Source organism: Trachemys scripta, unplaced genomic scaffold (genome assembly GCF_013100865.1).
Source record: "Trachemys scripta elegans isolate TJP31775 unplaced genomic scaffold, CAS_Tse_1.0 scaffold_26, whole genome shotgun sequence".
NCBI lineage: Eukaryota > Metazoa > Chordata > Testudines > Emydidae > Trachemys > Trachemys scripta.
The window spans coordinates 3,665,806-3,680,890 of record NW_023260511.1 but is presented as its reverse complement, the minus strand read 5'-3'; the positions used below and the strand labels follow the sequence as shown (position 1 = coordinate 3,680,890).

The 15,085-nt window shown below is 52.7% G+C and overlaps 1 protein-coding gene across 2 annotated transcripts in view; it reads left to right on the top strand.

Annotated features, from left to right (window-relative positions):
* Positions 1–15,085, top strand: part of LOC117870340 (butyrophilin subfamily 3 member A2-like) — a 131,441-nt gene that overhangs the window by 40,970 nt on the left and 75,386 nt on the right. The window contains exons 14-17 of one of the 2 annotated variants that reach the window (XM_034757477.1): positions 40–90; positions 3,373–3,393; positions 3,543–3,569; positions 4,228–4,515. In XM_034757477.1, coding sequence (XP_034613368.1) covers positions 40–65 — 26 coding nt within the window. In that variant the 3' untranslated portion in view covers positions 66–90; positions 3,373–3,393; positions 3,543–3,569; positions 4,228–4,515. Of the gene's footprint in view, positions 1–39; positions 91–3,372; positions 3,394–3,542; positions 3,570–4,227; positions 4,516–15,085 lie in introns of those variants that run through there. The other variant, XM_034757478.1, reaches the window with a different exon arrangement.

Here is a 15,085-nt window from a genome sequence, read left to right as displayed (position 1 = left end):
ATGTCTCTGTGTCTAACTCTTCTCTCTTCCCCATTTCAGCATCTCAGAAGGGTTGGTTCGGTTAATGTCCCTGCAGGAGCTCCACTCTAGGTGAGTTAGTGCCCCCTGTGCCTTTGATTGGAGATTTCTCCTAGCAGTGTCTGTTCAGCCCATGTGTGTGTGCTAGTCACCTCATACCCCCTGCCGTTGTTCTATAGCACTGCACAGGCAAACCACCTTCAATTCCTTCTCTGCTGCGAAGGTCCCAGCAGAGAACTCTGACGCAGAGGGGATGGAGGGTGGGTAGTGGAGCACCCATAGGGACACATCTCAAAGGACCACAGTTCCTGCACAGGGTGAGTGACCATTTCTTGCAATCAGGTACTTGGCTAATCCCTAGTAAACATGTGTCTGGGCTTTCACACTGTCATGTGCTGTATGGCCTTCTGTCACCTTCATGATCATCTCCCCATTCCCGGGAAATAAACAAAACCTGCAGAGTTTCCAGCTCAGGTTTCAGTATCATCCTTAATGACAAAAAGTGACTCTAGTGCTCAGGGAATGGCGGGACATGGGGCAGGTCTACACTAGGGCTTAGGGTGATATAACTGACGTCGCTCAGGAGTGTAGGCCCCTCTTTACATGATACATGTTCTGGTGTGATGCTCCTTCCCCTCATTCCCTGCAGTGACATCAGCAGTGGGTGCTGCCCCCAGGGGCAAATTGTGGGTTCTGTTTAGGGGCTGATCAGGGACCTCGTCTGCTGTTCATTACCAACAGTTTTGTGTCACACGTTCTGTCAGTTCTGAGATCCTTGGCTCTTTGGGTATGTCTACACTGCAGGTGGGAGCGAGCTTCCCGGCACGGGTAGCCAGACACATACTAGCTCTGCTTGAGCTAGTGCGCTAACAATAGCAGTGTGGGTGGGTGTGACGTGGTCTCCGGGGTGTAACCTGGACTGTGGGACAACTGACCCCCACAAATGCAGCAACCTGAGCTGCCTCTCACACTGCAATGCTGATTTCAAGCTATGAACCTCTGACAGGCGCTGCGCTTACACAGCCATCCACAGGCAGGGACACACCCAACTGAGTTGTGTGACGATCTCCCAGCCACTCAGGAACCAACAATAGGAAGGCTCCTGCCAGTTCCCCCTCATTGCCCCAGTCTTGCTCCCCAGAATGCACCATCCTGCACTGTCAGAACTAGTGTAAGTGCATTACACACTCCACAGACACACACCAGCCTTTGTAAACTGAGCTGATTTCCCAAGCACTTCAACCAAAACACACTGTTTTAGGTAAAATATAAAACAGATTTATTAACTCCAGAAAGGTAGATTTTAAGTGATTACAGGTACCAGGTGTAGAGATCAAAGTTGGTTACTTAAAAAATAAAAATAAAATTGCAGTCTGAGTTCTACAGACTAAACAGGATTTGAATCAGGCAGTGTCTCAGCCTGACAGATGATCCAAGCAGGTTACAGTTCCTCAATACACAGGCTGGGACTGCCTTCCTGCCTGGGCTCACCCTTCCCCAGTTCAAAGTCTTTGTCCTGCAGATGTTCTTCCAGGTGTTGAGTTGGGAGTGGAGAGAGGCCAAGTGATGATGTCACTTCCCCTCTTTTATACTTTCTTCCAGCTTGATGGAAAGATCTTTGCTGTGATGAGGGGATCAGGCAGCCCCCATTGGTCAAGCAGTCGCCATTGCCTACAGTCTCTGGGATAGTGGATTCTTTCCTCCATGAGTGTTGATGAACCATTAACGCTGTCTAGCTGCTCCTTTCTTGTACCTGAAAGGCTGGTTGTGGGTGTTCTATTTCAGTAACTAAGGCCTTGTCTACACTGCCACTCTACAGCGCTGCAACGTTGTCGCTCGGGGGTGTGAAAAAATACCCCCCCTCGAGCACTGCAAGTTTCAGAGCTGTAAAGTGGCAGTATAGACAGTGCACCAGCACTCCCAGCGCCGGTAGCTACTCCCCTCGTGGGGGTGGTTTTATTACAATGTTGGGAGAGCCGCAGCAGAGCTTTAACATGGTTAGTGAAGACATGCCCATAGTCAGCAATACTTCAGAACCTCACATACAGTCATAGCATACACAATCCAACAAGATATTAATGTTCAACACATCAAGAGTTTCAAAATGACACCTACCAAGGCATATTTTGTACAAAACATAGCATAAATATATGACAATGGTGAATAGAGGGTTTCCAGGATGCTACTCTGAGGTACAGCATGTCACAGTGGGGTAGCACGGGCAGTGGCTGAGGGTAATTGTCTGACTACGTACCAGGGATCCAAGTGGGTTTGTACTTAAGCAGCAAGCCCAACCCACTGCAGCTGCTACTCCCAGCTTCCCAGATGCTTTTAGCGCCCTGGGTTGAGCACAGCTAGCATGTGTCTACTGCCCAAAGCGGGAAGCTCATTCCCAGCTGCAGTGTAGATGTACCCAGAGTTTGGAGCAGCCCCACTTACTTTGCTCACTACTTCCCATACTGACTCAGAGTCACGTTAGAGCCACCCCAACCCCACGGCAGCACTGTGAGCTCTCTGCAGCAGACACAGGGTTACCTGCTCTCATGTCTGGATAGACAAACAGGTGTCACCTGGCCTTTGAGAATCCAATGCCAAACACATTGTTCTGATACAGAAGGAGGAGCCAGCTCCTTTCTATAGGTGACTGCTGCAGTGGGTAGCTTTGATGCTTCAAAGGTTTATTAGCATCACAAAAAGGGAATTCCCCTTAGACAGACGGGTTGAGAATGTCGGAGCTATATCTGGATGCAGACTCAAGTCTTTCACCAAGGCCAGATGCTTTGCGAATCCCACCCAGGATTTGTATCCTACCAGTGTCCCTTTAAAATTCCCAATCTGCTGGGGGCCACCACAGCCAAACAGCAGCTTCTTACAGGCCTGAATTCTGTTCTGGATGACACCAATGTAAATCCAGAGTCACTCCAGTGTCGCACATGGAGTTATTGTGGATTTACAGCAATGTCTCTGAGAGCAACATTTGCTCCAGTTCCCGATACTGAGACAATATAAAGGCATCCCTGAGAGCTGGTCATTACTATTAGCAGAGATCTCTGGTCTCTGGATGAAAGGGCCTGTCTCTAGGGTGACCAAACGTCCTGATTTTATAGAGACAGTCCTGATTTTGGGGTCTTTTTCTTATATAGGCTCCTGTTACCTCCCACTGCTGTCCCGATTTTTCACATTTACTGTCTGGTCACCCTACCTGTCTCTCACTTCAAACAGCCGGGACATTTCTCCTTCGGCAGCGAGGGCCCATGAACTATGTGTAAAGCTATCACATAGTCACAGAGCAGCCCCCAGAACTGAGTCCTCTGCCTAAATGACAGGGAATAATTCTGTCTCTTTCCATTTCAGACAGGGCAGGCAGAGAGCTAGGTAAGAGGACATGTTTTCATGTCACATTTCACATCACTCAGTCTCTTTCTATTTGCCAATGACCCCACTCCCAGAACAGCACCTCCTGTGGGAGGGAGTTCCCCATGTCTGCCGTGCCCCTGACCATGTTTGTTTCTCTTTCCTTGCAGATTTCAGGAGGGACCGGAGCTACTTAGGTGAGTGAAGCTGCGAGGGGCTAAGCAGATGCTGAACTGGGGTTAGTGGTATCAGCGTTACGTAGCTGAGCTGTCAGAGGTGTGGGGTCCCCATGGGGCAGGCGGGGCAGGGTGTGCAATGGCTGCAGAGCCATGGGGCTAGGTGCTGCAAATGGTCCTGAACACGCTGCTCTGAGCTGTAAGTCTCACCCGTGGGCAGCTCCCTCGCAATCCCCCCCTCAGCTAGTCCTGATGCCGCCCCCCATCTCCCATTGGCCCTTCAGCGATGATCCATCCCTACCCCGTCAGCTCCCCCAACAGCCCCACTCAGCCCTCCCTCTGCAGCCTGCAGAGTCTTCACCCCCTGGGCACCTTCCATGGACCCCCAGAGTCCTAGCGCCTCTCAGGAACAGATCTTGTGCAGGGGGGAGTGAGAGGAAGCAAGGAGTCCAACCCCCATTCCAGCTCCTCCCACCTCCCCACCATCTCATGGACCAGGCCCAACCACAGCCCTGGAGCTCCCAGCCAGATCCAGGATAGCGGTGCCAGTCCCACTAGTCACCCCAACCTTAATACTCTGTTCTTCGCTCCGGCTGTGCTGGCTGGAATCTCTCCTGTGGGATCGCAGGGTCCCTGATGGACCTGTGGCTAATGGGGATATTTTGGTTTCTCTCCCCAGTCCACATCACCCTGGAGCCAGTTTGGCAACACCCTGAAATCACCGTCTCTGGGGATGGCAGAAGAGTCCAACATGACCCCCAATCTCCATGGCCGGCTGGCCTATCTGGATCCCTGATAGCCCTGGGGAAGGAGGGGTTTGTGTCCAGGAATCATTATGCTTTAGGCCTTGTCTACACTGCCACTTTACAGTGCTGCAACGTTCTTGCTCAGGGGTGTGAAAAAACACCCCCCTGAGCACTGCAAGTTTCAGCGCTGTAAAGCGTCAGTGTAGACAGTGCACCAGCACTGGGAGCTACACTCCTCTTTGGGCTGGGTTTTTTACAGCGCTGGGAGAGCTCTCTCCTAGCGCTGGTGCCGCAACTACACAGCCACGTTAAAGCGCTGCTGCGGCAGAACTTTAACATTGCTAGTGAAGACATACCTTTAAAGCTGGGTTTGAGGGGGTACTGGGAGGTGGAGGTGGGGGACACACCGGACTGGGAGCTGGGGGTGCTGAGTGAGACTGTGAGCGACAGAGTGAGACAGGAGAGACCTTCCGAGGGGGGTGCTGGGTACTGGGGAGATCTGAGGGGCAGTATCACCCCAGGGAGGCTGACACTGTGATCCAGAACTGGTGTGTGACACTGACAGTGGTTGGGGTGTGTCTGGATCTAGAAGGGGGGAGTCTCTCATTTTATAGTGTCAGTGCAATGGCCCTTTTCCTGGAGATTCCTGTGGAAGGTTCTGAGACATTGCTCCCGTTCTTCAGCCCTGGTCATGCTGTGTAGAGACACACAGCTCCCGAATCGCTAGTTCACAGCTGCAGCACACTGCGCCCGTGGCTGCGAGGCCGGAGCGGCCTACACCCCCACGCCTGTGATTAAGAAACTTATTGGCTGACCTAATCATCACCCTCGCTGCTCGCTTTCACGTGCACAAGATATGAGCTTGTTAAGTCATGTTAATGAGTATTGTATGGTCCTCCTATGCGCAAAAATTGAACCACTTATAAGTGTTGTAAACAAAAAAGTAAAATAATAAAAACCCCAGTGAAAAGTCCCTGGGAAGCTTTTCAGCTACCACGACCTGGCGCTCTGTTTCCTTCCTTTTTCGTCGCCACAATGCTGCGAGGAGGGGCCAGGGAAAACCCCTCAGCATCTGCTCCCCCAGTGACTGGGATTTCCACAGAAATTAGGAGTTAGTGGGTCTGTTAGTCAGGGAGATCCCACAGCCTCTGCACAATCCCCTGCCCTCAGGGACAGGGAGGGGCAGGAAAAATCACAGGGTCACATGCAACCGGAGAATCAGCCCCAGCACCTGGCCAGCACTCGACCCTAGGGACAAGGAAGTGAAAGAAAACAGCTCATGTGGGATACAATAAATCCAAAAGCATCTACACATCAACCTGCTTCCCAAGTTGAGGATGGGGAATAAAATGGAGCAAGAGCATCCACAACTGCAAACAGCCCCCAAAGAGAAGGGGGAAAGAAACATCAAAATCCTGAACTCTGAACCCCTCCCGTGGGGCAAAGGGAATCACACAGAGAAAACGCTCAGCACTTGACTCCCGAGGGGTCTCTGGAGCTGACTCTTGTTCCTGGGATACCAGGGCCTGGAAATACGACAGGGGAATCAGACTCAAACACCAACACCTGGGAAAGAAACTGGCCCCACAGGGAATGCGGGGAAATGGCGACATGTCAGAAGTTTTCTCCCTGCAAACTCAAAGGAAGACCCCAGCGATTCATGATAACACTTTGACCCGACCCCCAGTTACATCGGAATGTGCTGATTGGAGGGAACTGCGTTAACGCGACTGTTATATGTAGGAAATTCAATACACACCTGTCAGGGGATGCAGAGGGGAAGGGTCTCGCAGTGGCACTGACTCATTCACATTGCAGACACACACACACTGCTCCTGCCAGCCTCAAACCATACGAGTGGGTGACAGGATCAGGCCCTCTGTGTATCAGACTGGGTTGTGAAAGCCCCACACTGAGCAGCACCCCGAGGGCTGAACCCACACTCCAACCACCGGAGCCCTCCCCTGGGCTCATAGAATCATAGAATCATAGAATATCAGAGTTGGAAGGGACCTCAAGAGGTCATCTAGTCCAACCCCCTGCTCAAAGCAGGACCAATTCCCAGCTAAATCATCCCAGCCAGGGCTTTGTCAAGCCGGGCCTTAAAAACCTCCAAGGAAGGAGACTCCAACACCTCCCTAGGTAACACATTCCAGTGTTTCACCACCCTCCTAGTGAAATAGTTTTTCCTGATATCCAACCTGGACCTCCCCCACTGCAACTTGAGACCATTGCTCCTTGTTCTGTCATCTGCCACCACTGAGAACAGCCGAGCTCCATCCTCTTTGGAACCCCCCTTCAGGTAGTTGAAGGCTGCTATCAAATCCCCCCTCATTCTTCTCTTCTGGAGACTAAACAATCCCAGTTCTCTCAGCCTCTCCTCATAAGTCATGTGCTCCAGACCCCTAATCATTTTTGTTGCCCTCCGCTGGACTCTTTCCAATTTTTCCACATCCTTCTTGTAGTGTGGGGCCCAAAACTGGACACAGTATTCCAGATGAGGCCTCACCAATGTCGAATAAAGGGGAACGATCACGTTCCTCGATCTGCTGGCAATGCCCCTACTTATACAGCCTAAAATGCCGTTAGCCTTCTTGGCAACAAGAGCACACTGTTGACTCATATCCAGCTTCTCGTCCACTGTGACCCCTAGGTCCTTTTCAGCAGAACTGCTACCTAGCCATTCGGTCCCTAGTCTGTAGCAGTGCATGGGATTCTTCCGTCCTAAGTGCAGGACTCTGCACTTGTCCTTGTTGAACCTCATCAGGTTTTTTTCTGCCCAATCCTCTAATTTGTCTAGGTCCCTCTGTATCCGATCCCTACCCTCTAGTGTATCTACCACGCCTCCTAGTTTAGTGTCATCTGCAAACTTGCTGAGAGTGCAGTCCACACCATCCTCCAGATCATTAATAAAGATATTAAACAAAACCGGCCCCAGGACCGACCCTTGGGGCACTCCACTTGAAACCGGCTGCCAACTAGACATGGAGCCATTGATCACTACCCGTTGAGCCCGACGATCTAGCCAGCTTTCTATCCACCTTACAGTCCATTCATCCAGCCCATACTTCTTTAACTTGGTGGCAAGAATACTGTGGGAGACCGTATCAAAAGCTTTGCTAAAGTCAAGAAATAACACATCCACTGCTTTCCCCTCATCCACAGAGCCAGTTATCTCATCATAGAAGGCAATTAGGTTAGTCAGGCACGACTTCCCCTTCGTGAATCCATGCTGACTGTTCCTGATCACTTTCCTCTCCTCTAAATGTTTCATAATTGATTCCTTGAGGACCTGCTCCATAATTTTTCCAGGGACTGAGGTGAGGCTGACTGGCCTGTAGTTCCCCGGATCCTCCTTCTTCCCTTTTTTAAAGATGGGCACTACATTAGCCTTTTTCCAGTCATCTGGGACCTCCCCCGATCGCCATGAGTTTTCAAAAATAATGGCTAATGGCTCTGCAATCTCACCCGCCAACTCCTTTAGCACCCTCGGATGCAGCGCATCCGGCCCCATGGACTTGTGCACGTCCAGTTTTTCTAAATAGTCCCGAACCACTTCTTTCTCCACAGAGGGCTGGTCACCTTCTCCCCATGCTGTACTGCCCAGTGCAGCAATCTGGGAGCTGACCTTGTGCGTGAAGACAGAGGCAAAAAAATCATTGAGTACATTAGCTTTTTCCACATCGTTGGTCACTAGGTTGCCTCCCTCGTTCAGTAAGGGGCCCACACTTTCCTTGATTTTCTTCTTGTTGCTAACATACCTGAAGAAACCTTTCTTGTTACTCTTAACATCTCTTGCTAACTGCAACTCCAAGTGTGATTTGGCCTTCCTGATTTCACTCCTGCACGCCTGAGCAATATTTTTATACTCCTCCCTGGTCATTTGTCCAATCTTCCACTTCTTATAAGCCTCTTTTTTGCATTTAAGATCAGCAAGGATTTCACTGTTTAGCCAAGCTGGTCGCCTGCCATATTTACTATTCTTTCTACACATCGGGATGGTTTGTTCCTGCAACCTCAATAAGGATTCTTTAAAATACAGCCAGCTCTCCTGGACCCCTTTGCCCTTCATGTTATTCTCCCAGGGGATCCTGCCCATCTGTTCCCTGAGGGAGTCAAAGTCTGCTTTTCTGAAGTCCAGGGTCCATATTCTGCTGCTCTCCTTTCTTCCTTGTGTCAGGATCCTGAACTCGACCATCTCATGGTCACTGCCTCCCAGGTTCCCATCCACTTTTGCTTCCCCTACTAGTTCTTCCCTGAAGAGGGCTGGGCTCATGGGGCAGCCGGGATGATGGATGATGCTGCAGAAGCTTCTCATGGAAAAAGGACGTGGGGAGGTTCAGACACTGCTGGAAATTGTAGCAAGGGGGCTAGGGTAAAGAGGAGAAGAGGCTGCCAGCTGCAGCGTTGTCAAGTCTCATGGTGTCACAGAGTGAGAATTTTTCATAATATTTTGGATAAATATGGTGTGCCTCTGTTTCCCCCATGTGGTACATGGTTAACTAGGTGGGGGGAGGGGGAAGGGTGTTTGCTCTTTGCAGAGGCCCAGAGACACAGGTGTGACCAATGCCCAGCTGTCTGCGCCTGGAGCCTCTGGAGACTCTCAGGAGACAATGGCCGCTCCAATTGCCTGTATATTCGGCACCTAGCAACAAATGACCATGGATGGCCCCACCCACCTTAGGAAGCCTGCTGGGTGTGACCAGCTGGAGGACAAAGGATGTGGGAGGGGCCAGGTGTGGTTGTTAAATTTGGGCTGTTGAAGGCAGAGAGGAGCTCCTGGACTGGGACTAAAGAAGGGTCTGATGTCTCTGGACTAGGGTGACCAGACAGAAAATGTGAAAAATTGGGACGGGGGTGGGGGGTAATAGGAGTCTATATAAGAAAAAGACCCAAAAATCGGGACTGTCTCTATAAAATCGGGACATCTGGTTGTTGGGGTCCACTAGGCATAGCTACCAGGTAACTGGGGAGAGTGGAAGGCCATTAGTGCCGATGAAACTCTTTTGCTCTGGGCCTACCTGAACCACAGAACTCCATCTTGTGAACTCTCACCTACTTTCATGCTAATTGCCTTGATGCTGAAGCAGAATATGTAATGGTCAGCTTTTCTAGCAGATGGCTGCAGTTTCACTCACACTAGCAGAAATAGTAGAGATAAGGAGCGGGGGAAAGGAGGGGTAGTTAGTTTGCAGGCGTCTAAACCCAAGGTCGCAGAGACGCATGAGACTGGGAAAGTTTTCTCACAAGCTTATGTAGAGCTTATTGTAACTGTTGTCTGAGAGGGAGGGGTAAGGGGGAAAAGCCAGACAAAGACTTGTATACAAACAGTTTGGAGTATAAAAGGTAAACCTTGTTTGTATTTGTTGCGCTTGATTTGAGACGTGTTGGTCTCCTAGTGCCTTTTCAGAGCTCTGAAATAAACTTGGCTTGCTTTCTCCCCTCGGTGTCTTTATTGGTGCAAAGCACACCGGGCAACGAACCCTGTTTGCCATCTCGGGGCCCATCTGGGCCGGCAACATAGTCACCCTACTCTGGACTGACCCTGATGGATTGTGCTGGAACTTTCGATTCTCTGTATTAACTAACAACTTCTTACACTGTGTTCTAAACACCTAATAACCCCCCCTCGCTGTTACAATGCTGGCTGAGAGTCACTCCAGAGCCAGGGAGTTGGGGGTGCACTGCTCCCTTTGGGTGCGCAAGCTCAGACGGACTCACTGAGGGGAGCTCACAGCATGAAGCTGGGGGGCTGAAAGCTTTGAGATTTGGTCCCAGGAGGCGGTGAAGTGAAGTGGCTTACCCTACGGAGAGTGTGACTCTACATGGGCTGTCACACTGAAAGGGACCTCCCAGGGACTGTTCCAGAGCACCAGACCTGTGGATCCAGGACACATGGTATTTGCTGTTTCCTTTAAAGCCTCAACTCCTGGGATTATGGGAGAATCTCAGTTTTGGTTTAAAGCAAATAAAAAGTAAGTTTCTAGCCTGTGGCTGTGGTGTGGAGCTGTAAAGTGTGACCCCAATGCTCCTGTGCGCCGTGTCTGGCTTTACTGCTGGGTGTGCTGCATTTAAACCCTAGGGCCTGGCTGTTGGTTTAGTGCAGGTCGTGATGGGACCCAGCAGCGAATGGGGGGTGGGGAGCCCTGGGCAGCGCCACCCACAAATGCTGGGTCCACACTAGGTAAAAGGTGTGTGTGCGATGAGCCGGCTGGGCCCAGGCAGCGCTCTCAGTGTCAGATCCCAGTGGAGACAAGGCCGCCTGTGCCATGGGCATTTTAACTTCCTGTTGCTGGTTGAGGTGAACCCCAGGGAGGTGTTATGGTGTGAGAACACTGTTCTCCTGGTGTAGCCAGCACCCAAACCAGCCATTTCCACCCTGGTGCCGGGAATTAGGGGAACAAATGAGAATCACTGGGTGTGATGGGTTGGAGCTACCCTCTAATAACCTCTGAACATTGTCTGCTCTGTTTGTCTGTTGTGAAGGGGTCACTGCATGAACACAAGGGGGTAAGGGGTTAATTCGAGCTGAGGTTGGCTGTCCCTTTGCCCCCACCTCCTGGCAAACACTGCAAGGAATAAGAGACACTGCAGAGCCATCCGCTGTGACATCCCCTTTGGCCCCCTGCTGAGCCACCCAGTGATGAACCAGGCTCAGGACCCAGGAGGGAACAGAGACCTTGCACTACACTGATAGGCACCCGGAAGGACGGGGAGTGGGAGGCAGAGATTGTGGGGAGCAGATGGCCCCAGCCCCAGAAGTGAGGGCTTGGGGTAGGACAGGCTGCCTAGGTCCAGGGATGAGGTAGACCTGCAAGGAGCCCTGTTACTGTGTTAAACCTTGTTCTCTGGCTGTGCCTGGCTTCTGTTGTTGAAATCAACCAAGACTATGTAAGAAGCTGTTTGAGTCACTGCCATCATGGCTGGTCACCGCTCCAGTGGGTGGAACTGCAGGTACCAAGTCCAGACCTGCTGGGGGTCAGCACAGCCAGTCCACAGGGGGCTGTTGCCCAGGGCTGGTCTGAGAGGGGAAGGCCTGAAGAGTCACCCAGCAAGGGAACAGAGGAGCAGCCAGCCCCGTAACTGACACGATATTTGTGCATTAGCCCGGCTAGAGCTGCCGGGAAAGGGGGATTCTTCTTCAAGTGATGCCCATACACATTCCACTCTAGTGATGTGCGAACCCCATGCACGGTCACCAGAAATTTTTCCCTCAATGGGACCTGTCAGGGCAGCTCGAGCACCCTGTGCTGCTGCGCGCTGTTAGCACCGGTATAAAGTGCCCAGCCGACCCCACGCCCCTCAGCTCCTTCTTACCACCTGAGACGGTTGCTGGAACCGCTCTCCTGGCATCTGCCAGTTTCTCAGTGGACTTTCTTGTTATTGTACATAGTGAGTCAGGGTTCGTTTTAGTGAGTGTGAGTTAATTTTAGTGATGTTTAGTAAATTAGTTATTGTGATTTAGCTTTAAGCCCTGCACCTCCTGCAACAAGGCTGTGCCCCTGAGCAACCTACATTCCAGCTGCCTGAGGTGCCTGGGAGAAGCTCATGTTGGGGACCATTGGCAGATCTGCAAGGACTTTAAACCTCACACAAAGAATTGGGAGTCCAGGCTCAAGTTCCTGCTCATGGAGGTGGCACTGAGAAAGCATCTGAGCCAGGCTGGTCAGACTCGGCACCAAGTGCCTTGGTGTCAGTAAGGAGCTCTGCTACCATACCGGAGTCCTGTCACTGATCACTATCCCCAGTGCCTAGGAACAGGCATAAGAAACAGCCATCCGAAAGGGGGTGATACCCGGCACTGAAGACAGCCAGGCATGGGGTTCAGAGTAGAGTGCGTTCTGAGCCAAAGCACTCCTCTGTGTCGGTGCTGCAGAAGTCAGCACCTTTGACTCCAGCATCAAGACAAGAACCATCAACTCTGGCACCAGAAGAGCCTTCTGTAACTGCAGCCCCATGCAGTACCTCTACTATCTCAGTACCGACCACACTGGAGGAAAGGTCAGCCAGGGAGATCGCCTGTGAAGAGGAATGGGTCAGGGGTGTCTTGGGGTGTTGGTGGCGCCCAGCACTGTCATTGGGGCAGTAGATAAAGAGCGGGTGGGTCTGTGCCACGTCTCAGATGGAGGCTCTGATTCCTGCCCAGCTGGGCAGAAGGGGGAACGAGCTCTCTCTGGTGACCAGAAGCTTTATTCCCCGGGATCTTTTGGGTTATGGAAGAGCCTGGAGGCTCAGCTGGGCTTGGTTCCCATTGTCTGGCACCCGGCTGACCCAGCTGGAGCAGTAAGGCCAGGAGAGAGGTGACCCCTCAGTGAGGCCAGCCCCTGGCCATTGAGGGCTGTCTAGGGAATGGCCAACACCTCAGTCTGCCCCCACGGACCATGCATTGAAGCACAGTTGCTGCCCCAAGGAGCTCGGCAGCCGACTGCCAAGGAGCTGTGTCCAGACCCTAACCCCTCTGGCGTCTGCTTTAACATCCTCCCTGTCCCTGTGCCCCTCCCACTCCCCAGTCTCCAGCTGGCACAGGGGAAACCGGGAGCAATTCCAGGCCCAGGCTAAGGCAAACTCCTGGAGCAGCAGCAGGGAGAGGATCCCCCTTTCCTGGGAATCGCCAGGGTGATGGGACCCAGCTGTGAATTCCCAGGGGAATTGCTGCTCCCACTGGGTATGTCAATATCTACCCACCACCTTCCTCACCCCAGCAGTGTCCCCTGCTGCTGCCTTCCCCATGCAGCCAGCAAAGAAACGGCTCTGCCAGCCCCTGCTGGGCTGGGCACAGGGTCGCTGGGTGTGGCTCCCTGGTCCGGGTCATACAGGAGCTCAGCCTGGGTTATATAATGGTCCCTTCTGGCCGTACCTATTTGAACGCCACCTGCCCTCCCAGGGCTGACTATTAACAGTACTGCTGATATTAAGAACGAGGTGCAGGCTGAATCCATGTGAGGGGTGAGCTCCAGTGGAGAGACCTGTGACCATGAGGAGTTGGGAGCCAGTGCGTGGGAAGGTAAATCCCTTGGGGTCAGAACTGTGGCATTCTCTCCTCCCCAGGGCCAGTGCCCCGGGGGTGGGACAGACTCTCTGATCCACGTGTCACAGTGGCCCTGGGTCAGAGCAGAGCTGAGACACAGCAGGACAGGGAAGGGTCGGCCGGATCCCTGCTCAGATCCCACACAGCCCATTCGCCTTCCCGTGCCATTGCCGCTGGCACCGCACTGGGCAGGGAGCATCCCAAGAGGTGGTGGCTGGATAACTGGAGGGGGAGGGGTACATGCGCTGGGTAGATTGGGGACAGACAGACAGACAGACAGACGGACTCACTGGGAGCTGAGCAGATCTCCTGGCCGCTGGACCTCAGCGTTGAGAACAGAAAGATGATGTGTGATTAGTTCTGGAGATAAAATCTCCCCCTTTTCTGAGGTCCCGCTTCAGGGACAAAAACTGCCTTTAATAGGAAAAAAATCCTGATTTCTGTTTTGATGAAGAAGCAAACCAGGCAGGACATTAGATCTGGGACATGGCAGATTCCTCACACACACAGACCTTGGCTGAGCTGGGACCAACCTTCCCTTCAACTGTCTAGAGGGCCAGATCCTCAGATGGTGTCAACCAGCATTCACTCCAATGGAGCGACACTGATTTACACCAACTGGGGATCTGGCTCAGTAGCTCTCACACTCAGTGTTTACACTGGTTCCCGTTTCTCTCCCACTAAACAAGATTTGCCGACAGTCTGGGCCAGGGGCTGCTCTGGGTTCTTTTCCTTTCAACCTGCTACAAATTAGTGCAGGATTCCCAGATACTCACTGGGAAGCAAGAGGCAGCCCAGCGGCTTCTGCTCCTGAATGGGGTTGGGAGGGGACAATCTTCAGTCGCTTCCTGCTCCCACCTGCCCCCACTGCCCTGATTGACTTCAGCAGAAGGGAAGCTCCGGTCTCTTTCTCTGCACCGATCTGCCCCGTCTGCTCTCCAGGGTTAGATTCTCCAGACAGCCCCTCTCCCTGCTCCCAGGCCCCAGAGGTCTGCAGGGCTCAGGCAGCAGAGACGCTACAGCCTCTCTCTGACCTGCTCTGTCCGCTCCTCAGGTTTGATATTCATCACCACTTCCCGTTTCCTGCCCCGCACCACCCCCCTTCCCCGCCCTGGCCACAGCGTCTCTATTTAGGGCTGCAAGACTGAAAACCGAAGGGGCCTGGTTTGCTTGTTTTAGTCTAAACGTATCACTGAGGAAACACCTCCCATCCCATCTCACTGCCTGGGGTCTGAGACAGCTCCCTGGCTAAAGGCACAGCTGGACCAGGATGAAATGTCACTAGGTGATTGGAGGGCCTGGGATGTAGGATGAGTCTGAACCTTTTGTCTCCACCCTGGTCTCTAGTCCCTGGTGAGAAGGACCCAGATCCCCCAGAGGCAAATTAGGGTTACCATACGTCCGTTTTTTCCCGGACATGTCCGGCTTTTCGCCAATCAAACCCCCATCCGGGGGGAATTGCCAAAAAGCCAAACATGTCCGGGAAAAATACCGTCCGGGCACTTCCCCTCCCGCGGCAGCTCTGCTCCTCCCCGGACTCAGACTTCGGCTCTGTTTAAGAGCCAAGCTGCCAGAGCCAGCACTACTGGCTTCGGGCAGCCCCCCTTGCCTCCGAACCCCAGCCGCCAGAGCAGAGCAGCTGGAGCCGAGGAGGAGAAGGGTCCGGCCGGCGGCTGGGGTCCGGAGGCATAGGGGCTGCCCGAAGCCCGAGCGCTACCGGCTTCATGGTTTGCCGGGCAGCCTCCAGACCCTGCGCCCCCGGC